Source organism: Macrotis lagotis, chromosome 3 (assembly GCF_037893015.1).
Source record: "Macrotis lagotis isolate mMagLag1 chromosome 3, bilby.v1.9.chrom.fasta, whole genome shotgun sequence".
NCBI classification, from domain to species: Eukaryota; Metazoa; Chordata; class Mammalia; order Peramelemorphia; family Peramelidae; genus Macrotis; species Macrotis lagotis.
This window is the reverse complement of record NC_133660.1, coordinates 121,105,370-121,132,587: the sequence shown is the minus strand read 5'-3', so window position 1 is coordinate 121,132,587 and position 27,218 is coordinate 121,105,370. Positions and strand designations below refer to the sequence as shown.

Genomic DNA, 27,218 nt, shown 5'->3' with positions numbered 1-27,218 from the left:
GTTTGTGATGGAGCACCATTGTTCTATTAGAAACCAGGAGGGATGAGAATTCAGGAAAGCCTGGAAGGATTTGCATGAACTGATGCTGAGCGAGATGAGCAGAATCAGAAGAACATTGTACACCCTAACAGCAACATGGGGGTGATGACCAACCTTAATGGACCTGCTCATTCCATCAGTGCATCAATCAGGCACAATTTGAGGCTATCTGCAATGGAGAATACCATCTGTATCCAGAGAAAGAATTGTGGAATTTGAACAAAGACCAAAGACTATTACCTTTAAATTAAAAAAAAAAAATTTTTATTTGCTATCTCTTATGTTTTATTTTTTTCCTTTAAGGATTTGATTTCTCTCTCATCACATTCAACTTAGATCAATGTATACCATGGAAACAATGTAAAGACTAACAGACTGCCTTCTGAGGGGGTGGGGGAGGGAAGTGAGATTAGGGGAAAAATTGTAAAATACAAAGTAAATATTTTTTTTAAAAAGAAATTTGACTGGTATATATTTAATGCATATATATTTAGTCTTGTTATTACTTCTCTATGGCATGTTTTAGCCTGGGTTGCTTTTGAAAGTGTGTAAATTAAGTTTTTATTGAAGGACAGCTGTATTCAACCCATGTTAATTAACTGAGACTTTAAATATTCTCTTGAGTCTAGAAAAATGTAGCTAATTGTTGTCTTATTGTTTCATTTGTCCTGGAAATAAATGCTAAATTATTTTGGTAATCCTGCCCTCAAGATGCTTTAGGCTTTTGATAGGAAAGGTCTTCCCCTTGGGGTTAAAAAAAGAAAACTGCTGGGGTTTACCTAGCTGTGTGGCCTTGGGCAAGCCACTTAACCCTATTGCCTTGCAAAAAAAAAAAAAATCTAAAAAAACCCTACTAAATTGGAGAGTATTTCTTTTGGGGAAGAGGAATAGTGTTCTAAATTCTGTAATATTTGTTCTGATGTTAAAGTAATATTGATAACATATTATCAACACTCTCACAAGACCTTTTGTTAATAAAAAAATCAGTACACATGTTTATGGAAGGCAATATAAAAATGTATATATATATATATATATATATAATATATATATATATATATGACTAAAAGTAAAATTTGCTTAACATCTGTTATTTGAAAATAAGAAAATTGGTCAGTTTGAAATCTCATTTGAGGTCAGTGTAACACTGCCTAGCATCCATAGCATAAGAATTAATTGGGGGTTTAAAATTATCACATATATTAAGATTGAATTGAAATATTACTAAATAATGTATAATAAAATAATAGAAATATTATTTTTATAAAATTTGATAATTCATGTGTTAATTGACTTGATACTTCGTTGTTCTTATTACTGTTTTATTACACTGGAATTAATAACACATGTTGGAAATTTAAGTCACCTAAGATGTTCTAATGATTTTAAAGAATTCTGAAAGTAATAATTTGCATTTTGCATATGGCTAGTAATTAAACAGGATTAATGTGAAGTTGTCTTTACAGAAGTTTCTAGTTTATATAAAATAACTATTTTGAATACATACATATATATATATATATGTATATATCCCAAAACATTAGATGTTTGCTTTGATGTAAAAGCACCTATATTAATATGAGAATGATAAAATAATAGGATAATTTGAGATTTCTCTGTGACAGTCTCTAGTTAATTGTTATGTGAGAAGTCTGGGAATGATGGGCAATCTCCTAAACAAAGGAGATGTTTAGTTATGTTAAACAGTTAAACAGTTAACTAAATTGACTCAAAGCAAAAAAGTTACTTTTATAAAAAAAAGTTCTAATTGTGAATTAGGATTATTGTATTTTTACATCTCAAATTCTGCTTATTGTATTTCATTTACAGCACTGTCCTTATGTACATGAGCAACAACTGAATTATGATTTTTCTCTAAATCTCTTCTTACTAAACTATGGCCTGGCACACTCTAATTCCTTAGTAGACAAGTTACCTGAAGCTCTGATTATAGGTATAATTGCTATCTTAAAATATACTGAAAATTAGTCTGTCTGACATCAGGTATGTTAAAATAGAAAGACATCAATATGCCAGTGAAGCCTATGAGGTTTGGCATTAATACTGAGGTGGAGTGAATGGCCTTTGAAAGAATGATCTCAGCCTCAGTTGCGGTAGGATTCTCTTAAAGGAAGCCGTATCCTGGTAGACCTGGAAACTGAAAAGGATTGTCTGGAACCTCTGCCTGTAACTGGACATCTTATACATAAGGGAACATGTTATTCTGTCCCTCTCTGCTTTTTAATAGCAAATTGCCATAATCATGCTAAGTGGTATGAGAGTGAGTGAGCCATTGGAACTCAATTATCTTCTACATCTTTAATAATTGACAAGTATTTAGTCTTAGCACTCTTTTTAACATAGGATGTGACTCTTTGTCACAAGTTTCCTTAAGGAAAAGAAATATCAGCATGGCTGCTTATATCAGGAAAAAATCTATTAGTCTGTTTTTGTTTTTGTTGTTGTTGTTTTAGTTTTTACAAGGCAATGGGGTTAAGTGGCTTGCGCAAGGCCACGTGGCTAGGTAATTATTAAGTGTCTGAGGCCAGATCTGAACTCCTGACTCCAAGGCCAGTGTTCTATCCACTGCGCCACCTAGCAGCCCCCAGTCTGTTCTTTTTAACTGCTTTAAAGGAGAGATTAAATCTTCAACTAGAATTTTTGTTCATTCTAAACATGGCTAAAGTCAAGACAGAAAATTTTTGATGCAAATTACTTACTGGCCACATGCAGTTCTAAAATGATTATTCAGTACATTTGTTTATACTATTCTTGAACTCTCTTGGGTTCAACCTAATATGGCATCCACTAATAAATCTGTGTTATATAGGAACCCATATTCTTATGAAAGTATTCTGATGCTGACTTAAAATTATAAAGTATAATTTTTGCTCTTTATAGACTTCTAATTTTTTTAATGATTGGGCCTCTATTAAATAGCTCTGTTAAAATCTCTCTCTCTGATCTTGCCTGCATAAATTTTTTTCCTAAGTTTCATTTCTCTAGGCTACCAGCTGTATATCTTCAATAGCAGCCTCTGCAGGATGCCAGTCAGCTGTGCCAGTCCCTATAGCAATCATTCTCTGGACCCTGCCTCAATGGAGTTCTCACTGCAATGCATTCATTTCCAAATGGACCTTGAAAGGCCCAGAAGAATCTAGATCTTGAATAATTTTGAGGAAGGAAATGCTGCAGAGAATTTTTAATGCTGTTAAAACTGGTAATCTTGGTTAAGGGTGTGGAAGGCTCTTTGCTCTTGAGGCATAAATTGACTCCTACTGTTTCATTGTTTAATATACAATTTGTATCCTGTCTCTTCATTCCCAACCCCCAGCCTTCAACCTTCTACCTGGTTTGGTCATGTTCCCTTTTGCCCTCAGTGAGTGCCCAGCTAAGGGGCAAGGTCATAAAACCTGGGCTGGACCTCCACTGGGGTGGTCCACTCTCTCTGGCCCAGTCAGCATTCCCTGTCTTGCTTCCTCTCTTTTTCTTTCTCTATCTCTGTCTCCCAAGCAACCATGCCTAGCCTTTTGTTATTCACCCCGAGCTAAAGTGCTTGTTGACCCTTTGGGAGGAGGAAAGGTTTTTTAACCTGCTTACTTTGCTTTATTTTATAATAAAATCCTGAGCAGTTTTAAAATCTCAGAGAGCACACAAGTTCTTTCGTTATTTAGTATTCCAAATATCCCAGCGGCAACACAAATACCAACAAAAATTCTTTCCTGTAGGAGGCATACTATTTTCCTAAAACAGAAGATCAGTAGAGTGCCTAAATGGTTTCCAAGGAATACCGATGTGGATAAATGGAAATTGATAGTATCTTGTTCTCTACTGTCCTTGTTTATGAGAAGCCTAGGTTTTAAAATAAAAAAAAAATAAGAAACCTACCTGGAACTGGTTAATGAAAGGTGCTATATTCAGTCCAAGAGTTGGCTCAGTCCCTTGAACAGCATTCTCTTCCACCAGTGACTGTGATTCCACAAGCATCCCCAACATTAGGACATACTGAGGAAAGATTTTACCTCCAGACTGTAATAAACATCTGTAAAAGATAGAAATTTTTAAAGAAAAATTGAACTATTGAGATATATATATATATATTTCTAAATACCAACAGGAAGAATAAACATGTGAATTTAAGAGCTATTTGTTGTTCAAAGGTGAAAACAACAATTCAAATAAACACTATCTACATCTAAAAACATATATGAAGAATTATGCAACCTTTCTGCCATCTATAGGACCATCATCTCTATGACCATGGAACTAAATTGTAATTTTGCTCAATAAACTCAGGGCAAATGACAAGAGATATTCAACTAGATATTCCAATGTGAACCAAATTGTGGGAATAATAAATTTGCATTAGGGGGAGGGAGAGGCCTGCCCTAGGTTCCTAGGCCCACCCACAAAGATGAAAGAGGATTATGAAATTGAGACAGGTAAAAAAAACTGAGAGTAAAAACTGAAGATATACTTACTAAATGCTAGAATAATGAAAATAATTCATTTCTTTAATTCAGAATTATCTAATTTAAATGAAAACGTTTCCCTCAATCTCTTTAATTTCTTATGTACCAAATTTCTTCTGAAAGAAAAATTGCCAGTGACAAAAGTCTATGATTACTGAGATACAGACAAACAAAAAAATTAAATAACATTTATAAACAGTCTAACAGGACTATCACTTAACTGCTATTGGCTAGCAATCTAATCCAAAAATATTCATTTCACCATTTGTATGAAACAAACAGCATGAAAGTCATTCTGAGTTTCCTAAAGCTATGCCAGCAGGTCCTTTACCAAACTAAAAAGACTTCAAGTACAGACTTGGCCAAAGTGTGGTGTCTCTGTCAACTCCTGAAAAATTTAGCAGTATTTTAGTGAGACTCATCACCGAAATCTGTACTACTGGGTAATGAATTTTATATTTGTTACAACTCATAAAGATCACTGGCTAGAGAAAATCAGTCTGATGAAATCAAATATTAAATTATTCTGAGGACATCGGTAGAAAGAAAATGCTCCAATCTTCACGTCATTATGAACTGATTAAACTTATATATGCATTAACAAGATTGGTGATGGTTCATGGAATGAAGATGGAAATTTGATTAAAAAAACTTGAACAAAGGTCTTTTTTTTTAAATAAAAAAAGAAGACGAGGCAAGGAAACAGAACCCTGAAGAACAAAGTAAGAAAGTGATGGATACAGAGAACTAAGGAAAGATTTGTATGAATTAATGAAGAGTCAGGGGAATAATTTATATGATGACTACAATATTATAAACCTCAACAACTGGATGACTTAAAAACTATAATGAATGTAATGACCAACCATGACTCTAGAAGATAGTTGATAAAGCATTCTACACAACTCCTGAAAGGAAGATGATGAAAGAGTGGTGCAAAATAATATAGACATTTTTAGATAAGGCCAACTGGGGATTTGTTTTGTTTGACTAGGATTAGCAAATTTACAAAGGAAGGTCTTGGTAGTTTTATCTTTTCAGTAAATAGTGAAGGGGTAAATAATAAGGTAGGAAATGGAGACAAGTGATAGAGCTGTTAAAAAATATTCAAATTACAAAAAAGTTAAAATGATAAAAAATAAAATCTTTTCCCTTGCCCCAATCAGTCTTACATATAGATATATATATGTGTGTGTGTGTGTGTATATATATATATATATATATATATATACATATATATATAAAAAAAGGCTGGATAAGTTCTCATTTTCATTAGTATTCTCAAGTTTTTACATATATATATATATATATATATATATATATATATATATATATATATATACACACACACACACACATATATAAAGTCACATCCCAGTTAATAGATATATTTATCTAGGCAATGATTCCTCAAACAGCTAGTCTGGGGAAGTTCTAACCAAAGTAAAATCAAAATCTGCCAATTCTAACCAGAAGTCAAATCAAAATTTGCCAACCAATCATCAGATATAAGAAAATATTTAGGTAAATTTGAAATAAATAAACACACACACACACACACACACACACACACACGCACACAGACACACATAAATTGACAAACAGGGTGTTACTACTCTACTAAGGAATTTTGTTGCTAATAATTACACTGTTTTTCAACTAAATGTCTAATTCCAGGTGACTTTGAAGCTTTTTACCTTTTGGATATTATTGCAAAAGTTGTTCTCAAAGCCAACTTAACATCTTATTATGAAAGATCTCTTTCAAAATGTGTGGACACTGCTAATATTAAAGATGTACTTTTCATAAAATTCCCAGATTCTAAAAATGCCGAATTGGAAGAGTAAATAAAACACCTCAAGAAAACTGACCCAAGGGTCTAGAAATTTGCTTTTGAGCAGTTTCACATTAAAAAATATTTTAATTCTTGATTAATTAGAAAAAATTTATTAATTTTATTAAATTAAATGTTGTATTTCCCTAAACAGGCATTTTCATGCAAATATAGATGCTAATTTTCAATGATTAATTTACAAAACTGAGCATTTTACCGTCTTACCCACTAAATAAGCAGAAGCAAAAAACGTCTTTCATCTGAGTATTTTTCTGAACTAAGTTGACAAAAGCTTTGAATCTCTAAATATGTAGCATTTAAGATGTAATTTTAATACCCTCATAAATAACTGGCATGGTCAAATTCATTTATTGTTAAAGGATAATTATAAGTTTTTATTAACTATTCCTAGTCAAAGGTCCATGTATCTTAGCTATTGTGAGGAATGAAATGTGTTCTTAAGAGTTTGAAAGGAAGATTAGTCCTACCCTCCTTAGTCTAGAAAAGAATTGCTTCCTCCTTTATAATTTGAACAGAGTACTTGCCCTGCCTTCCAGTTACTTAAACTCAAAAAAATGCTACTTCTCTCTGGCAAAATAGAATTGTAGAAGGATGATTCTCTTTGGTATCAAATAACAGAATGGTCTCCAGTCAAGCTGAAGGTTTTTTCCTACTCTCCTTATGTAGATTCTGTTCCCCTCCCCTTGTTGTTGTATAAATTTTCTGATCTCCCTCAGCTTGGTGTGGTCATTGCTAGAATGGCCTCCACCTAACAGTAATGGTAAATCTCTGAGAATAAAACTTAATGTCTAATCTATTTTTGTTGTTGCTGTTATTATATTATTTTAATCCTATGTTTTAAGGTTCTTAATTTTAGAGTTCACAATGTATAATACAACATTATAAAATTTCATTAAATGCATCAGAACAGATAAAATTATCTGTGAAAAAAATATTCATTTTAAAAGAAAAAAATTAATCTAATTTTCTTAAAAGTACAGATATCTCAGAAATAGACTATCCTCTGTTTGCTATTTTTATCTACATTCAAAGATATAATTTATGGTTGCCACAAGAGGGTGCCATTCCATGAATATAAGGGAAACATTAACTAGGTTAAAAAAGCAAGTACAAAACGGTGAGTGACCCACTAAAATTTGCAGTAACAAGAAAGAGAATTGTAAATCAGTTACTCCACAAACAACTGGGTGAACAGGTTATCAAAAACTGAATTGTCATTAAAAATCTCTAGGCACTGAGACAAAAAAATAGAAGAACTAGTAAATATGATTAGATAGTGGATGGAAAATCTTGTGTATTCCATGTTATTTTCAAGCTAAAATATCCCAGAAATCATTCATGGTCTCAGTATTCTATTAAGCAAAATAATATTCTTCAGCTGTGTTCGGAAGATAAAATTTAAAAAAACCCTTTCATATCTGTTTAGATTTGCTGGCATTAAGAGTGTTTTGTTGCTGTTCATACCACTGCTGTTGCCAGACTTCTCAAAGGAATCCTTTGCAAGGCCAAATGTTACTTCAGAGCCATCTGTGCCTTTGATGGTGAAAATATGTTCTAATTCCAAAGACTAGCCAAAAAAGGCAAAAGTTCTAAAATGGCGAAACTCTTTTTTGGAAATAGAGGGAGATTGGATTTATACCATCTCTTCTCCCTAAATTTATGTCATTCTTCCCCTTTCCTTTTTTTTTTGGAAGACTTAAAGTATAGCAACAGAGAATCTTAAGTAAGAAAAGCTTTCATGCACACTGCACAAACAAAATCCATGGGAAAATAAGGAGGCATGGGGGGGGGGGAATGACAGGCCTTAGCAAGTGATCAGGACACTCAGAAAAGAATGCAGTGGACAATGGATATGAAATATACCCCTGAGGATGGTTGGCTCTGAACTACCTTGTTCCTCATACATTCATTCCCTTTTATCTAGTTTCTCCCATATGCCAATCTCTGATCTCTATAAAATCTTTATGAGAATGATATATACCCATATCAAGGGTATTCTAGATGAACATATGAGATGAGAATAAAAGGCCTTTCACAATTTTCTACAACAGACTGTAGGTTTACAAATCTAATAATGCAAAATCTCACTGTGTTTATTGTTGGTTGATTATGAAAAAACATTTTTACTAAGTCAACTCTTAAATGTTCTCCAGCAAATATCTCCCAGGTGTAGCTTAAGATCATACAAGATTGCTGATACATCCAGAGAAATAACTTTATTCAACTATACCCTGATCTTCAATATCAAGCAAGGCATCAAACAGGAAGATGTAAACTTGCCAAAAGATATTTTCACAATAATGGAGAATAATACCCTATGCAGAGTCCAAGTGGAAGATGGGTTCCACAGAGGTAGTTAGTCCTCCAGATGCTTCTGTTTGCCATGTGGATCGCTCCAAGACAGAATACTACAGAACCTTCTCAATGAGATCCACAACCTTTCAAAAGAGATTGATCTAATGATCCATAAAAAAAAATAAAAATGGATAAAGAATATATATATATATATTATTCATACTAAGATAAGCAGTTAAGACTACAACCCATTTAGACAGCCAATGTGATAATTATATATCTTGTACAGACACTGACAATTAGCTAAGCCCATAACTGAACAGGTAAAAGAGAGCAGGCTGTGTTGAACTTTCAAAATTGCAAAGCATTCTCAACATTCCCGTGCTGTTCCCTTTTTAGCACTGTTATTCTTTCAGTGATGCTTCACAGCGATAAATCATGCAATTTCACAAGATCAAGAACTGAAACTGTGGATGACCCCAAAAGTGGTGAAGGAACATATACTGAATCATATCAACAAAGATGATATAAATATGTAAATATGCATGTTAAATAGGGTTAAAAGTATCCCCTAGAAAAGGTCTGATCAGAAGATGAAAAGAGGGCCAGTTGTACAAAAAGAGCAAGAGGTAAGAGACAGGCAGCCAAGTGCTGTACTTTTACCCAGAAAACGTGAGAAGACTTGGAGGTAGGCTTCCACCATTTGGGGTACATCTTCGTAGGATTTATAGGAGAACAAGAATCATATAGAATGAAAAGCAGGGATGTGCTGTGATCTGTCTGTATTACTAGAAAAAATACCCACATCAATGGAATCCTGAATCTAGTAAATGAATGAAATATCTTGTTTCATGACAATTACTGTTTATGGTAATTTCACAATTTTACAATTACAATTTACTTGTTTCATTACAATTCTTTTTATTAAGGCACAATTTTCAAACAACATCTATGAATACTCATTCAATCTGACAAGCATTTAGTGAGCACCTAAGGGGTATAAAACTGTGAGGCATTTTGAGGACTACCCTTGAGGAACAGTTTTGGGAAATAAGACAGGTAACTGAAAGTTAAAATATGGCAAATGAAAAGGAGAACTACACACCCTATACCATAACAGTTCAGAGAAGAATCCTCAAACTTTGGTCCTTAATTAAGGAAAACATTAACTTTACTAACATCTGGTAGATTAAACTTTTTTTCTCTTTAATAGTCCCCCCATACCTCTGAGGCCCAGAAGCAAATATTTATTCCCTAACACCCTACATTGAAAAATGTACGTGGTTAAAAAATAACAATTGCAATTAGCAGATAAAGTCATTGAATTGTATTTTATCTACTGTAGCTAACTATCCAAACTATACTTCCTTTTAATATGATCATTCACCTACAAAGGACAACCTGCCTGCCTCATAATCCTCCCTCTATCTCCATCCCACCACCCAAATATCTAACCTGTAGCAATTCCTTTCAAAAACTTCTTATCATAACTTATACTTAATGCAAGAAGATACAGACTAATAAATATAATGGAATTTATATATTCCAATAAGTATTATGCTAGCAAAGTTGTCAACTTGAAGACTAATAAAAATAATAAAATTATTGTTCAGAAACATTTTGGGAGCTACCTTCAATGCTGCATTTATGGGGCACCAAAAAAAATCAGTCTCATATATTCAGAACTTATTAAGCTCCTTCAATCCACTAAGAGATAAGTGGTACAACCAAACTACCTAGTTTGACTATTTTCATTGGTCTTCTATATGAATGACTTTTGGCTACTTCCAAAAATCAAACTCATGAAATTTGCCACCACCAATATTCATTACAAGACTATGCTGTAGTGGATAGAGCACAGACCCTGGAGTCAGAAGGATCTGAGTTCAAATGCAACCTCAGACACTTAATAATTACCTAGCTGTATGACATTCAGCAAGTCACTTAACCCAATTGCATTGCAAAAACTAAAGACTATGTTGCAATCTTCTCAAGGCAAGTACAAAAGGGGAGTTCCATTATGTCTCTGATCAATAAGAGCATCACAGAAGTAAGCTTATAGCTTGTTAAGGCAACTACAATGAAGGTTACAATGTTTTTTGGGGGGGGTTTCTGACACTTTCACCATGATTTTCTTCCTTCAATTCATTTGTCTTTTACTAATCAAGGTCATTTTTTCACAACTCTACATTTCCTGTAAAATAGCCCCAATTGACTGTAAAATTCTTAAATTTTTAACATTTTTCCCTTCCATATCTTGTCCAAAAGAATCCAAAATTGAGTATTCCAGTTCTTTCAAAGCCAACTAAAACAATTGTTAAGACCTAAAGGAATACTATACTCAACTTTCTATTTTGAAGGCCAGAAAGAAAAGTCAAGTTTTCATTAAATGACCATCCCCAATCCCCTCATAAGACAGATCAAGGTCAGAACAGATGAGACCTTAAGATCTTGTACTGGAGTCTAGCAAAGAAGGATTTTTACTCCTTAAATAGAGCTTTAAGTGATTTTGCACATCCAAAGTATAGAGGAAAATTAAATCATCTCTACACACTCTGAACCTACATTCCAACTCTTCTATGGACTTCCCCATATACCAAAATGGAGTTTCCTTCAAAACAGCATTCCTGGTTAACAAAAGGTATTATCTTAGGGAAAGAAAGATAAGAACCCTGTCAAAGAGAAGAACATGAATTAGAGTCTGTTATTTTCCATGCACACAAACACTAAAACTTATTTTCATGGTCAACAAATATATGTACTGTGTTAATTATTAAGGATCAAATGAGCAGACAAAAGTACTTTCTCAAGAAAATGTTGTAGGTTACCTGGATATTGCTGCTTTTTCCATCATCTCCTGTTGGATGAGGCCCGACGTCTCAATGACATCCAAGATGATAATACTCCAGAGTTTGTCTGATTTTGGTCTCTGTAAAACTGCACAGTCATCTTCCACATGTCTCAACCAAAACTCGAGAGTATCTCTAGGAAAGTGATTAGCTTCAGAAATGAGGTCAAGAATGAGTCGGTGTTGTTCTTTCTCCACAGAACTGTATGGTTTTACCAGCCCCAGTGTCCCAGCAATTATGGGCAGAATGGAAAAGCCCTCAGACACATCTAACACATAGAAAGGGTCAGAGGTGATATGTGGGGAATTTTCAGAGTTCATTTCACCACCAAGACCTTCAACATCCATGATCTGCAACTGTTTATTTGGGGTCAATGATGTCAGCACTTTGCTCATGGCAGCTTTAAATCCTTCATGATATGGAACGTTGTTAAGCAAAGCTATTTCTGTGGATTCCAATGTGCATGTCTGCCTGATTTCATCAGGTTTACTGGTCTGAAGACTAGCCAGGGCACTACAGAGTTCAGCCTCACTGCCTAAAACAAGAGACTCTTCCTCATCTTTGTTGGAACCTCTTTCAACATCCATTCCATGATCAGCATTTAAAATCTGAATATTCTGGATTCTCAGGTAACAGTCTTGGCAGGAAACTTCCATCATCACATGGTCTCCAGGCTTCACAAAATAATCTTCAATAGGATTGGGAATTGGGGGAAGGGGAAATTCAAGAGATAAGTGTAATAATTAATTTAAATAAAAAAGTATGTTGGGTTGAATAGATTTTGGGAAAAAATTAAAAGCTATCAGGCAGTATTATATTACTTTAAAACAGAATAAAATATACATTTTTCTTGAAGGTACTTGTAATTTACCTGGGAAATGTGCTTTATAAATTGTAAAGCATTAATCACATGAGATTTTAATGATGAAAGATGAAAATAGAAAAGAGTTAAACAATAAGAATAGAAGAAGTTAAGTGTCTGGAAATGTTTCTTGGAGAAGGTAAAAATCTGAAATGAATCTGCAATTTAATAAATATTAAGATCTAATAAGTACAAGGCACTGACCTCAAAGAGCTTACATTGCATTGGGAGGGTACAATAGATAAATGGATAAATATTAGATGTCTACAAAGGATATGAGTGTGTGTGTGTGTGTGTGTGTGTGTGTGTGTATACACACACTTGTACTTATTTATTCATTTGTTTATTTAACAGCTATATTGCAAAGATACTTTTCAACATTAATTTTTTGGTAAGATTTTAAGTTCCATATTTTTTTCTCTTCCTCCATTCCCTCCTCCCTCTCCTGACAATGAGTAATTTGATGAAGATTATATATGTATATGTCATTTTTTAAAATGTAATTTATTGTAATACCTTATTTATAGACTAGACAGTATATTAATTCAAAAAGATTATTTTATTCTTAAATATGTTTACTGTGTAAACAACGGAACATAATAATTAACAATTTATAAGAAAAAAGGACAATGTTAGTACAAATGAAATAAATTGATATAGAAACTGAATTCCCAAAAAAGTTTGCAACTCGCAGAAATATTATTACCGAAGTTTAAGGGGATCATCTTTTCATTGGGGAAACATTTAAGAACTAAAAGGAAGCCAACATGTGTATTTTTCTCTATCAGATTTTAGAATTCTGTCTTTTGTCAAGAAACAGAGAAATACCAATTATTTAGAATACTGCCTTTTTCCTTTTTTTTTTTTTAAAAGACTTTAGTTATCTTAGGGGAATAGGAGATGAAATTAAAGTAAGCCATTCACTTTACATCTTAGGTCCTAAACTCTTGTCCTGGGAACACACAAATCAAGATACAAAAAAGGTTCATCTCTGCTTGAATTCTTTGGCTATGACAATACATAAAACAAAATAAGAAAATACAAGAGATTTTTCCACAAATAAGTCCAAGAGGATCCAAGTCCTTTAGACTAGGATACAACCTCAATAAATATGAATATATTTGGGAAATACAAAAGATTTCAGGTAAAGAAAATAAAAGCAACCATTAAAAGATTTCTTACTGAGTCTTAAAATGTCTTTTCCCTAAGACTGAAAAGATTAGGAAAATAGAAAAAGGAGCCTATATCATTTATCAATTTATCTTTTACTATGATCAAGGTCTTTAGCTATGTCCAATAGCCTTTATTTGTCTTTCTCCACTTTTCTACACCTTTCTATGTTTTTGCCTATTATTTTTTAAAAAACTTTTTTCTTTATTCTTCTCCAGTCACAAAATGTATGTGGGGTGGGGTGAGAGAGGAAGAGGACATCTCACCAAAGCCCTCTTCCACTTTTGTACCTGACCATACCTCCTTCTACTCTAGCATCATCCCTCAATCATTCCCATTGACAATCTCTTCTGCTTAAAATCATGTGCAGATCTCCCTTATTTGCCCCCCAACCCCAAATTAAAAAGGGGGGGAACCTAGAGAAAAGGTAGGTAAACTGGAGAAGTGAAAAAAAAAGGGGGGCTATAGGAAAAGAGTAGCATCAAAGGAATTTATGCAAAACTACCAGCAAGAACAAAGTACTGAATGAAAAGCATTTTTAAAGCAATATTAAAGAAAGAAGTGGAAGAAAAGTCTAAAACTCATAAATTTACAGGTAAATAGACTATAAAGAACCCAATAAAACAACAGAGAAGACAGAACTCCACCATCATTGATACAAAGAAGCATATGTAGGAAGCAAAATGTCAAAATAAAAGACTAAAATACAATTCATACGCATCAGGTGAATTTTTTTTAAAAACCTCTTAATATAGATATTCCTGTCTTTGAGGATGATTCTCTGTCTTCTGTGCCACATTCCTTCTCAAGAAAGCACAGACTGTTCTTTAAGGATCTTAATGCACTGAGGGTCAGAGCTCCCAATTCTGAGTGAGTCAACAATCAGCAAATCATTTCAGGAAAACAGGTGTCACTAAGAGTTCTATGAGGTAAAATATTTCAGATACCAAATGGTATGAAATGAACTGATAGGAGGTAAGTTATAGGTTCAGTGAACTTGTCCTTGATTTCCATACAGTTGCTGACAGTATACTAGATCAGTGAATTCTTTCCCACAATTGATAATGAAAATAGAAACTAGGCTTTCCCAATCCTTCTAAATCAGAATTCAAGTGACCAGCATATAGAAAAAGCACCAGTGTAATGGAGTGAATTAGCATGGTGGTTTCATAACTATCACAGAGCATATTGGGATCCTAAGATTATGATCACAGGATCAACAATTTGGGCTGAATTCAAGCAATCCAACTGATGCAGGACACAGGAAATGACTTATGTTGGACTTAAAGGTCAAACCCTTTGGAACAGGAAATACTAGTCTTAGCCACTCCTTGGAGGGCTGTCCTGTGGCATCCCATGTTGGAGAATACCTGGATCCTGACACCAAGCGTCACCCTTGAATTCTTTGGCTATGACAATACAAGCGTCACCCTTGTCCGACCCATTATGGAATTGTATTTAAGTGAGGACTCCTGAAAGTGAAGGCCCTTTCTTTCTTTCCTTTCTGTGCAGGATGCCACTTTCTCTCTCCAAGCTAGACCCTTGTACTCCCTGCCTAGGCCACTGAAGAACTATGGCCTCTACTCTGTGGAGCAGGACACGCTAGAGTCCAAGCCGTCCTTCCTTTCTCTCTCCTTGAGGCAACACAGGACTCACTTGAGCTCAGCCCAACCAGATCTTATGGCTGTTTTCCTTTCATTCTTTCCTTTAGTACCTCCCCTAGACCTTTGTTATTCACCCTATCCTCAAGCTGCTTGTAGTCTCTCCAGAAAAAAAAAAAAAAGTTTTAATCTGTGAACTTTGCAGGCTTGTGAAATAAAAATCCTGGGCTTTCCTGACTCCAGGGCTACCGTGAGTTTTTCACTTCAAGAGCTCTCAGTCTTTATGGGGACATTAATTTCTCCTAAAACACAACCTCTTGTCTCAGAGGTGAGGACACTCAGGCCAAGTTGGGAAGTGACATGCCCAAGGTCACATCAAGTAACAGAGGTATGACCTGAATCCAGGTCTTCTCATTCTAAATTCAGCACATAACATTGTTTCTCAAAAACCTCCATTTGATTACATTCCTTTAAACAAGTTACACATATCCTCACCCCAATGTACGTATGCGAGTATGTATATGTGTGCACCCACACATGTATGGACACAAAGTTTGTTCTAAAATTGTGATTTCATTGGAATATAGGACACCTAGATGGAAATTCCCTCTACTAATGATTAGTAACTATTATGAGACTGTTTTGAAAAAAGCTGCCTGAAGACAGTGAGAGGCTGAGTGATTTGCCTAGAGTTACAAGGTCAGTAGGTTTCAGACAAAATTTGAACCCAGGTCTTCCTGTCCTTGCAGCCAATAACTTATTTGCTAATCTATGCTGTCTGTCCTCAAAATAAAAGCTGTTCCTCAAATGTAAAGGTCATAGTTCATTTAGAGTCAGTGTCTCAATTTTACTTTTAGAGTACAGGTGAAAATAAAATTGTATAAACCCCTGAAAGTTAAAACAAGCTCCCCTCTCCTGAGTGAGGTTACATTAAACTATGACTTCTCTCTTCTTCCCCCTCCTTGTTTCCTTTCCACCATCACTAAATGATCAGGACTAAAGCTAAATAGTCATAAAATAAATCAAACACATACTTGGAAGGTTCTGCACAGGGTAGACAGCTTGTTCCCAACATGTCTCTTCATGAGGACTTGTTGATAAGCTATGTTCATCATCAAGCTGAAGCACAAACCAGACTATAATGGCATCCAGCACTCCTTCCTGAATGACAGGAACACTTATCTGATGAGGCTTTTTAGTTGCAAGACTCTTTAGTTCCTAATTAAGAGGAATAAAAAAGCTATCAGATTTAATATTCCCATAAATTTATGGGAGTATACATATATGCACACTGTATATAACTAAGTCCACCCAAGTTTATTAGAATGTGTTATCTTCACCCCCATTTCTCAGCAAAGGCATGTCTTGATGAAGCATTAATTCTCCAAATTAAAAAGTGGCTTAATTCAGTAAATGCAAAGATAACCTGGTTCTAGGATTCTGTCAGCATGGAAAACTCCCATGATAGAACATTTTTTCCCCCAGTACCCATTACAACCCATTTGTGACCTAGTATAGAGTTGCCTAATATATACAAAGCTTAAGACAAGCACATAGTCATATAGCTACTAATGTCTCAGAATGTGAAAACAAGGCTCCCTAATTAAGATCAGTATTTTTATCTACTACATTATGATGCTTCACCAAAACACAGCATAAAGCAAAAGAAAGTACTGGATTAGGAATCAAGAGACTCAGGTTCTTAGTCTTAAAATTCTTTTATATATACTATTTTCAGCCTACAGTGAGTTAACATTCAAATAAATCATTAAAATAATGCTTGATTTATATAAAATACAATAATATATATAGACTATAAATCAATAGTGAGCAAATAAATATATATGTGAATGTGTGTGAGTATATATATGAATATATATATATGTTTGTATGTATGGTTATATACTGATCCTTAGTTATGGAGTTATTTACACACACACACACACACGTTACAGTAAGAGGAAATAGGAAATGAGAAAAATTGATATAATAACAAGAACATATTTTTTTCATCTCTACCCCTGAATCAGGATCAAATATGATACAAATCTGGTACTATTTAATCACAAAATTATCTTAAATGGATCAAATTTTAAAAGACCACACTATATATATTTATTTTTGTTTTGATTTGGTTTGGTTTTTGCAAGGTAATGGGGTTAAGTGACAGCAACACAACTAGGTAATTTATTAAGTGTCTGAGGTCGGATTTGAACTCAGGTCCTCCTGACTCCAGAACCAGTGCTCTAACCACTGCACAACCCAGCTACCACCTATATATTTATTATTTGATAGCTTCTAGAACTTTAGATGATAACACAAAATTGTTAGTGATTGTAAACCAAGGAGTTTTTACCTGAAGATTGTTGAAATCTACTGTCATAGTTTCAAAAGACCCTGTTAGAGGTAAATAGCCCCCAGGAACTCGACTCATTTTTTCAGTTGTATAAGGTTCAATTGTTTCTTCAGAATCTACAGAAGAATATGCTGGACTCTGAAATTTCACAGATGCTGGTAAATGAATACCAGCAACATCCTGAATACTCAGCCTAGTAAGGAGGAGGAAAAACAAAAGATAACATTTGTATTTTTATAATACATCAGGGCAAATCCAACACCAAGACTTTTAGGAAATAACTGTTGAACACCATTCCCAATGCTCCTTGGTAACATCAGATGATGAAATAAATTAAAAAACTTTTTAAAAGTAGATTCCTTGATATTTGGGTTAGCCTCCTGAAGAAACTCTAATAGTGGATCAACTTGGAGTTCCAGAGAGTCAAGATACCTCCTCCTCTTTACAAAGGTGGTAACTTGACTCTTGGGTTACTTCGTTATTCTCTCAGAAATGTTGACGAGAGTGTCAAGTCACCTAAAAACCTACAACCCTTTTAATCTAAGGATACCATGCAACGTGTAAATCTGGGGAAATTTATCTTCAGTAACAATGGTCTCAGTAACAAATTTCTGAGTATTTCAGAATTGAGCAGCCCTCAGCTCCTTTTCCCCCAAACTCTTGCATTTTTAACAGATTTTTATCTTGAACTTTTGTAAGAATTAGAGGATCTCACAAAGATAAAAAAAAACCTCTACTTTTGAGAAATTATGTTCACAAGAATTAAAGTTTAAAAATCTATAAATGGCAAGGTATATCAAAGAAATCACTTCTGCATTTACCAAAGAAGGGTAAAAAAATAGAAGTAAATGAAATTATGTTTTAAGTGCTAGCCTGAATATTATAATATTAAGGTATAGTATTAAATTTAGGACAAGAATTAATTCTTTGCTGGTCAGCAGTAAAGAAAGATGACTGATTTCTGGATTTTATTAACAAGGCACAACTAGGCAAATATAAAACTACCAAAGGCAAATCCTATCTGACACCATTAATTGGTGTCACAAAAATATAACATTAAGCAAAATGACTTTACCATTATAAATAACATTATAAATATACCATTGGTCAAAAGATTTTATAATACTTTTCAATGGAATTTGACTGTAATATAATACATAAGCCCAAATATAGACCATAAATTGTTCTACTACATTCATGAAGTTTGTCTTTTCTCATCCTTACTACAAGTTTTCCAGTCAAACTTGTCATTTATAATTAATTTTATGTAATCTCTTGATGATTAGTAACTGGTGGCAACATACATGAGTCTTTTCATTGCCCTTGGTGTTCATTTTAATTTGGATTCTTACAAAAATAAGGATGGTCCATTAGGCAGCAAAAAGCACAATAAAGGAATACTGGTTTTTAAAAATGGGACATCATGAACATATAGAGTAGATCAGGACTATCCAAAATACAGCCAGAGGATCCACCCCCCCCCCCACCGTGGGTTTACGAAATGCTTTAGAAAATGAAACCAAGCTACCACAGAGCTCTCACTAAAAATGGCAAATCAAAATATATTGCACCTTGTTTCAATAAAAACTTCCAAAAGTAAGGTTGGACAGCCCTAGACTCTAGATCATTGAAAGCACTGTAAAATTTCCTTAATGCAATGCAGCCTTATTTCTTCCTCTTGCTTAATTCTGACCAAATTGGAAACTAAGGGGATTTCCATAAATTGGGAAAAGACTGAACAAATTAAGGTATATGAATAGGATAGAATACTATTGTTCTATAAGAAATCCTAAGTAGATGGATTTTCAAAAAACCTGGAAAGATCTAGATGATGTGATGCTGAGAGAAATAAGCAGAACCAGGGGAATATTGTATACAACAGTAGCAACACTGTGTGATGATCCAACTATAACAGATGTAACTCCTCTAAGTAGTCAATGATCAAAGATAATTCTGAAAAATTGTGATGGAAAATGCCATCCTCATCCAGAGGAAAAAACTATGGCATTTGAATGCAGATCAAAGCATACTATTTTCACTTTTTAAACTTTGTTTCATATTTTTTTCTTTCTCATCTGATTATAGAAATACGTTAAATATGATTATACATGTATAATCTATATCAGATTACTCATTGTCATGGGAAGGAGGGAGGGAAGAGGAGGTAAAAAAACATGGAACTCAAAATTTTACAAAAAGTGAATATTAAAACCTGTCTTTATATTTAATTGGAAAAAATATAATTTTTTTTTTTAAATAGGACCCATCCAAGGTAATACAGGTAGTAAGCAGTTAAAGCTAAGATTTGAACAGCTTCAGTTCCTCTTAACATCCAATGTCCCACTTCTGGGGAAAAGTTTTTTCTTCTTTTTTTTTTCCAGAGTGAATAGTTGAGCCATCTCTTTTAAATTACTATGGAAACCTGATAATAGCCCCAAGACTTAATATATGTATATAATACAATGAACAAGAACTAAGAGAACCTCATTCTTGAAATCATTCTTTTATTTGAAATATGAACAGGGAATTTTCAATATTAGTAAATGTATATGCATATGTATGTGAATGTGTTAAGTATTCCTACTGGATGCCTTGTTATATCTGTAGTTGCATTTGTCAATCTTTTTTTTTTAAGTTTTTGCAAAGCAATGCAAATGGTCTTGGCTTGCCCAAGACCACACAGCTAGGTAATTATGAAGTGCCTGAAGCCAGATTTGAACTCAGGTACTCCTGACTCCAGGGCTGGTGCTCTCTCCACTGCACCACCTAGCCACCCCTTACATTTGTCAGTCTTAAATTACTTTAATGTTTATGTGAGACAGATCTTTGAGGAGAGATTTTTTTAAGTCTTAATTTTATGAAGTCAAAAATCTTTGAAAGAGTAATAAACAACAAAAAATATTATTTTTATATTCCCTACATAATTCAGTTTTGTGACTATAAAAAGATAGCATTTATAATAATCTTCCTTTACATTTGTTCATTAAAGGACATTCTGGATGTACACACAGTTCATTTTCATAAACATTTAGAGAATGAGAAAGTTGCAATAGAGACCAATCATGAAAAAGCATGAGAATCACAGACCCCAATGAGAACACTGGATCTTGAGTTAAAAGTCTTAAATTCAAATCCTAGCTCTGATATTTACCATGAGAATGGCCTTGGGTAAGTCATTTCCCTCAGAGTCTGAGCATCTGTACAATGAAGGACTTGTGTCAGATAATCTGTAAGGGCCAACTCAGATCCAAACCTAGGATTCTATGGATACTTCTTGATTTTTTTTTTTGATAGAAGCATATGGGGCCATTTCTAGCCTTTCTGTATTTTGGAACCTTTCTCTTTTTAAAGTACCTTGAAAATCTATCTTTTGTGTCTATAAAAATAGTGTTTTCTCAGCAGACTTCATTTTTATACCAGATCCAATGGATTGCCCAAAGGTCACACAGCTAGAAAGTACTGAGTGTCTGAGAGTGGATTTGAACTCAGGTCTCCCAGACTATAAGGCCAGTGATCTATCCACTATGCCACCTAGTTGCTTCTCTTCCATACTTCTTAACAACCACAGATACCACTTTATATCAGGTGCTAATTCTCAAAATGTGGTGTTTTCCACTACTGTTTATGATTAAAATATATTAATTCTGATGTGTTGCATCTAACAAGCTAGAAATACTTTTCATTTTTATTCCTTCCTAACTTCTTCCATCACTTTCTAGATGAGACCTATTTAGTGTTAGCACCTGCTATTCTGAAAATCATTTTTTACTTACTTTGTATACATCTTATATTTATTAACTTGTATACAATTTTCTTTCCCCAACTGCATGTAAGCTTTTTGAGGTCAAGGTCTATTTTACTTTTGTTTTAATATTCTCAGTGGCTGGAATACAGTTGGCATTTAATAAAGGCTTGTTGAGGGGCAGCTAGGTGGCGCAGTGGATAAAGCACCGGCCCTGGAGTCAGGAGTACCTGGGTTCAAATCCGGTCTCAGACACTTAATAGTTACCTAGCTGTGTGGCCTTGGGCAAGCCACTTAACCCCATTTGCCTCGGAAAAAAAAACCAAACAAACTAAATCAAGGCTTGTTGAATGAATGAATCTACAAAGGCCCTTGATCTGATCTGTCTTAGCTAAATTTTACATGAAGCTCTCTTCAAGCTTTGTCTCAATTACTTTTCCACATGCTGTGAAGTGACATTGCTTAGCCTTTCATTTCCATCCCCACCCCTAGCCCCATAATCTTTTGTAAGAGTTTGTTCTGTAAACTGACATTGCCTTGGTTTTCCAAATTTCCCCATATGACAGGAGATGCAATGTCTGTTGCCTGAGGCAGCTGTGAACTCTTTCAACTTTTTCATGTTCTGCATTGGTTAAACTTCTCTAAAAAAAAAAAATAGTGTCTTCACTTTTATCTTTTTTTCCATTTTTCCCCCTAGAGTTAACAGCTTGTTTCCATAAAATGCTCTTTCATGTGTCTCCTTTTTAGCCTTTATTCTTATTAATGGCCTGTGTCTGTACACAACCAACTCTGAAGTAACTATTAAGTTAATAACCAACTATTTGCTTCATATTTTTTAAAAAAGGCAATTAGTATGGTGTTTTTGGTACTTACAACATCTAGCATCTTCAGATTCCAGTCTTGAAAAAGAAATATTCTCCTTATGCAGGTATGAAATTTTGAAGTAGCCTATAAGCCTTTGGCTTCTTCTATTTTTTGTTTTTTTGCAAAGCAATGGGGTTAAATGACTTGCTCAAGGCCACACAGCTAGGTATTATTAAGTGTCTAAGGTCAAATTTGAATTCAGGTTCTCCTGACTCCAGGGCCAGTGTTCTATTCACTGTGCCACCTAGCTACCCCAGCTTCTTCTATTTCTTAATCTGGATCCACACATTTCATTTTAATATAACTACCATGAAAAGGCCATGAACCAAACATACCCAAAGTTAACACAGAAAGGTGAAAAAAAGGGTTTGAATCTTTAGTTCATTTTAAAAAATACTTTAAAGTTTACAGTGAAATTATGTTAAGAGGCTTCATCTAAGAGAGGTGAGGTAACTTCCACAGTGTCACACAAATAGCATGGGACTGAAAGAATAAAAACCAGATCTTTCTGATTCCTATCCCAACTACCTCTAAAAAAGAAGTTAGAACTTTATCCTAAAAATATCATTAAAAAATATATCCTAAAAATATCATATAAAATATCAAAAATATATAACCAACCATTCAAAAAATATTCATATAGTTACACTATTTTCAATGACAAAAATCTGAAAATCACTTGTATTCTGACAACTGGAGAATGGCTAAATAAAGGATGATGTACTGATGACACACAACAGCATGATGCTGCAGAAAACAAGAAATATGAAATAAGATGTGGAAACTAATATTAGGTGGTATAAAATTGAGAACCCAAACCATATAACTTCAAAGAAAACAGCCAAAACTCACACGAGAACTTCTCTCAGGGCTTGGGGCCTTCTTGCACTTCCTTTCTAGGGTCCTTTCCTTATGGGTTGGTTCTATTTTTTTGGGGGGGGGGGGGTCATCCTTTATGCCTCTGTAGGCTCTGCTTCCCATTCTCTAGACTTTGCCACATGTGTTGTCTTCCTGAGCCAGAGCATAAGCTCCTACAGGGCAAGGAATGACTTTCCTTTAATCCTTGCCACACAGTGCTTAGCACATAATTCTAACTGCTTAATAGATCTTTGTTGCCTACCTGCTGGCCTGCTTGAAACAAAACACATAAAAAGTTCATGTCTTCAAGTCTTTATTTTATTCTATCCTAATAAACTAGAATTTTAAGTAAGTCTAATCTTCATTTTATATGCTTAGAGGACTTTATCTTTGTTGAATATTATTTATCATAATTTTTTTAAATATAAGATAAAGCAACCATGGAAGCTAGAAATCTGCATAACAATTATATTCACAGTTACAGGGATCACCAATATTTAAAACATATTTTTAAATGTTTCATTTTTTTTTTCTATAGCAACTCAAAAAAATCCCCAAACATTCACCTGTGATGTCTTCGTATCTCTGTACACTCTACTGCCATTCCAAATACAACAGCACCTGCAGGTATGACTTGTCCATATTCTTCACAATTAACATCTTTACCTTTGGGCTGAAAATATAAATAAATTTTTAGTACATATGCGTCTGTGTGTGCATGTGCGTGTGTGTGTGTGTGTGTGTGTGTACCAGAACAGGGGTTTTTCTTGACTATTATGTGAAATTTCTTAGCTCCTTCTTCCTCTCTTTTCTCTTCCTATTTCCCTTTATCACCCATTGACTCCATCTTTTTACTATATTATACCATTATATGCCACTTCTTCCTATGTCCTGTCTATAAAATTAGAACATCTTAATATTTTATGAAAATAGTTTTGACCTTATGGATTCCCTAAAACGGTCTTGGGTGTCCTCCCCAGGTTCTCCAGATCACCTTTGGATAATTGCTGATTTAGAGCATTAAAACCAATATCTAAAAAACATCCATGACTCTTTTGCAACCTGATGTCGAATATACAATATCCTGCATGCTGTTGATCTGACTGATGCTATTTCATATTGTTAACATCACAAACACATTCTAATCAAACTCCATATTGTCACAATTTCATTTAGTCAATCAATTAAGATAGCAATCAGATAAGTGGTGACTATCAAACTACCAAGTGACTGATAATATTCCATATATAACACTGTTTCAATGAGAATAACTTCTCTCTACTAACAATTTTTTGCCTAATGCATTGCTCTTCTGGAACCAATTAAAGATTAGGCAATATATTCCTATAATGGCGTTTAATAAGCAATTATCATTGCTTAATCAAGATCATAGCATGGAATTTTTCTAGCCATTCCAAAACATAAGAGATAATAGTATCATTAATATAACAATATAAATTAATGGCTATAAAAGTAAATACTAAGTGTTTAAACAATCAACAAACATTTATGAACTGCCTACTATGTGCCAGGCACTCTGAGAGCCTTTGTAGGCTTTTAAACAAAATATTTTTAAATTACAGTGTTCTCTCATTCAAGTTTTTAGACTAATTACTTATTCTTTCACAAGTCTTTTAAAATATGGAATTCCTACATTTATCTGTGTGCTTAGATATAGATGAGTATGAATATGAATATACATGCACACACACACACACACATAAAAATAAACATTTAAAATAGTATTTTGAAGTACCTATCCACTTTGTTTTAACAAAACAATGTGAACACATTAAGAAAAAAATGATTTGAATTTAAAATTAAATTTATAAAAATTTTCACCATAAATTAGAAAAATATCAATATGTATACATATAAATTTTATACACACATATATTATATAAATATCTATATGTTAAATATATCATTTCTAACCTATTCTAGAGTTTTAATTTTGCTTACCTTTGGTTGTAAAAGTAAATGTTCCCATGCATGAATCAAGCTCTCCACAATTCCTTCTCCAAACAAACCTGCATCGACAGTTTCTGTTACAACTAGGGAAACTCTATAGAATGATTTTTTAAAGATATATGTAAGTTTTTTAAATGAAACATTTAAATGACTTATTATTATTGTTGTTGTTATGACCAGAATTTTTTAAATTCTTGAGAAATGTGCTAAGTTCTATTCCTATCTTAGGATACACATTTTTCTGAAATTCAGAATAATCATAATAGCTATTTATAAAAGAACTTTTAAGATTTATTTTTCCCACAACAATCCTGTGAGGTAGATAATTAACATTTTCAATATTCCATTTTTAACAATTATACAGTCAGCAATGGCCAGTGCCAAGATTCAAATAAATAAATTTATATTTATAGATGTTGTTTTCCCCTCAGAAGAGTTCTTTCAGAGCTTGTATCTCCTCTTGTACCTCCAGATCCTGGACACAGGTCTAACACACAGTAGACATTTAATCAATGGTTTTCTTGGGCTTTTCCAATCTTATTTCACATGACTCTCCTTGGTACACACTTAAGTACAGCTGCACTGGCTTTCTCTCTGTTCCTCATGCAAGCACTCATTATCCTCCACCCGGTCTCTTAGAGGCCCTTGCAAGGTTCAGCACCAGAACCACCTGCTGTACAAACCAGGAGCTAGGGGATCTCTCTTGTACTGATAATATAAACACCCATGTACATGTTATGCCATTTTCTTTGTATTCTTGAGACCTAACAGAGTGCCAAACACATAGCTGACATTTAACAAATGCCTGACTGATCACATGCCCCAAAGTAGCATTTCATAGGCACTGGGCTATGGCATACTGAATTGTTTATAACGCATATTCACAAAAATGCTACATGAAAAATAGTTGCAGCTTATGTACCAAAATTTGTTGCAGAGAATGAAAAGGTAGAAAAATTCTATGAAGAAATTGCAAAGACCTTCCAAATTACAGAGATATGTTTGACATTGAGTTATGTTATCACCAAGATAGGAACAGTTTATGGGTTATAATAAAGATACTGGAAAACATAGAACAGGAATAAGGGATGAAAGAGAGAGAGAGAGCCATTCCACAACTGATGATGATCAAAGGATATGACAGGAAGTTTTCAAAGAAACTAAAGCTCTCACCAGTCATATGAAATTTCCTCCCCAACTCACTAAGAATTATAGAAATGCATGCCAAAGCAACTCCAAGATTTCACCTCACCCTCAGATTGGCAATGGTGACAAAATTGGGAAAATTAAAAATATTAGAGAAGCTGTGGGAAAACAGACCCATTGTTGCAGTTTTGTTGGAACTGTGAATTGATATAGGCATTTAGGAAAGCAATTTAGAACTATGCCCTCAAATCACTCAACTATACATATCCTTAAATCTAGCAATGCACACACAGAGCTGCTATTCTGTTAATAAGAAAAACTGAAATTAAGGAGATGCTTTTCAATTGAGGGATCGTCTCTCTTACCCTGATCCACAAGTTGCCATCTGTCACCTCAAGCAACCTGTAAGAACTCAAGAGTTAGAAGTGGAAAAGACCTTAGAAGTTAGAGGATCCAACACTCTCCTTTTAAAGAAGAGGAAACTGAGGGAGAAAGCAGTAAAAAGACTTGCTCACACAGTTAGTGACTAAGATGAGATCTGAACTCAGATCTTCCTGATTCCAGGTCCAGTGTCCTATCTATTTCACCAGTGGTTTTCATATATTTTGGTTCAGGACTCAGTCAGATTCTTAAATATTGAAGACTCATCCCCACCCCCAAAGAGCTTTTGTTTATATGGATTATAGCTAAGGATATTTACCACATTAACAACTAAAATGTTTTCATATTATTGTATTTATTATATAGGTTTTCTTGAAATGTAAATGTAGTGCTTTATATTTTGAATCCTTTCATGTTCTGTGTACATGGCAATGTTTTTTCTTTTCTTATTTTGTTTTTAAGTTTAAAACATAGAGAAAAACTATTAAAAAAAGAAAACTTTAAAAAAGAAAAGAAAAAAAGGGGGGAAAAAATCTTCAAATTGTTATGAAAAAAATTCTAACCTCAAAGAATCCCCAAGAGGGTCTCGAGGAGCCTAAGGAGGCCCCAAGTCACCCTTTGAAAATTCCTGCGTGGCACTATGCTACCTCTCTCAGTTGCAGCCTTGTTTAAAGAATCCCAAAAGAGAAGGGCATCGAGATGGTGCAGTGGGTAAAACACTCATGGTTCCTACCACTTCTTAGCTGGGTAGCCCTTG

At 34.1% G+C, this 27,218-nt stretch overlaps 1 protein-coding gene across 8 annotated transcripts in view; it reads right to left on the bottom strand.

The window, feature by feature from the left end:
• The window catches only part of PRMT9 (protein arginine methyltransferase 9), a 49,453-nt gene that overhangs the window by 11,369 nt on the left and 10,866 nt on the right, over positions 1–27,218 (bottom strand). For 2 of the 8 annotated variants that reach the window (XM_074229166.1, XM_074229167.1), the window contains exons 5-10: positions 24,926–25,028; positions 23,530–23,636; positions 17,500–17,692; positions 16,178–16,361; positions 11,490–12,198; positions 3,928–4,081 (exon numbers count right to left, since the gene is read on the bottom strand). In XM_074229166.1, coding sequence (XP_074085267.1) covers positions 3,928–4,081; positions 11,490–12,198; positions 16,178–16,361; positions 17,500–17,692; positions 23,530–23,636; positions 24,926–25,028 — 1,450 coding nt within the window. The other 6 variants (XM_074229169.1, XR_012476990.1, XM_074229172.1 and 3 more) reach the window with 6 other exon arrangements.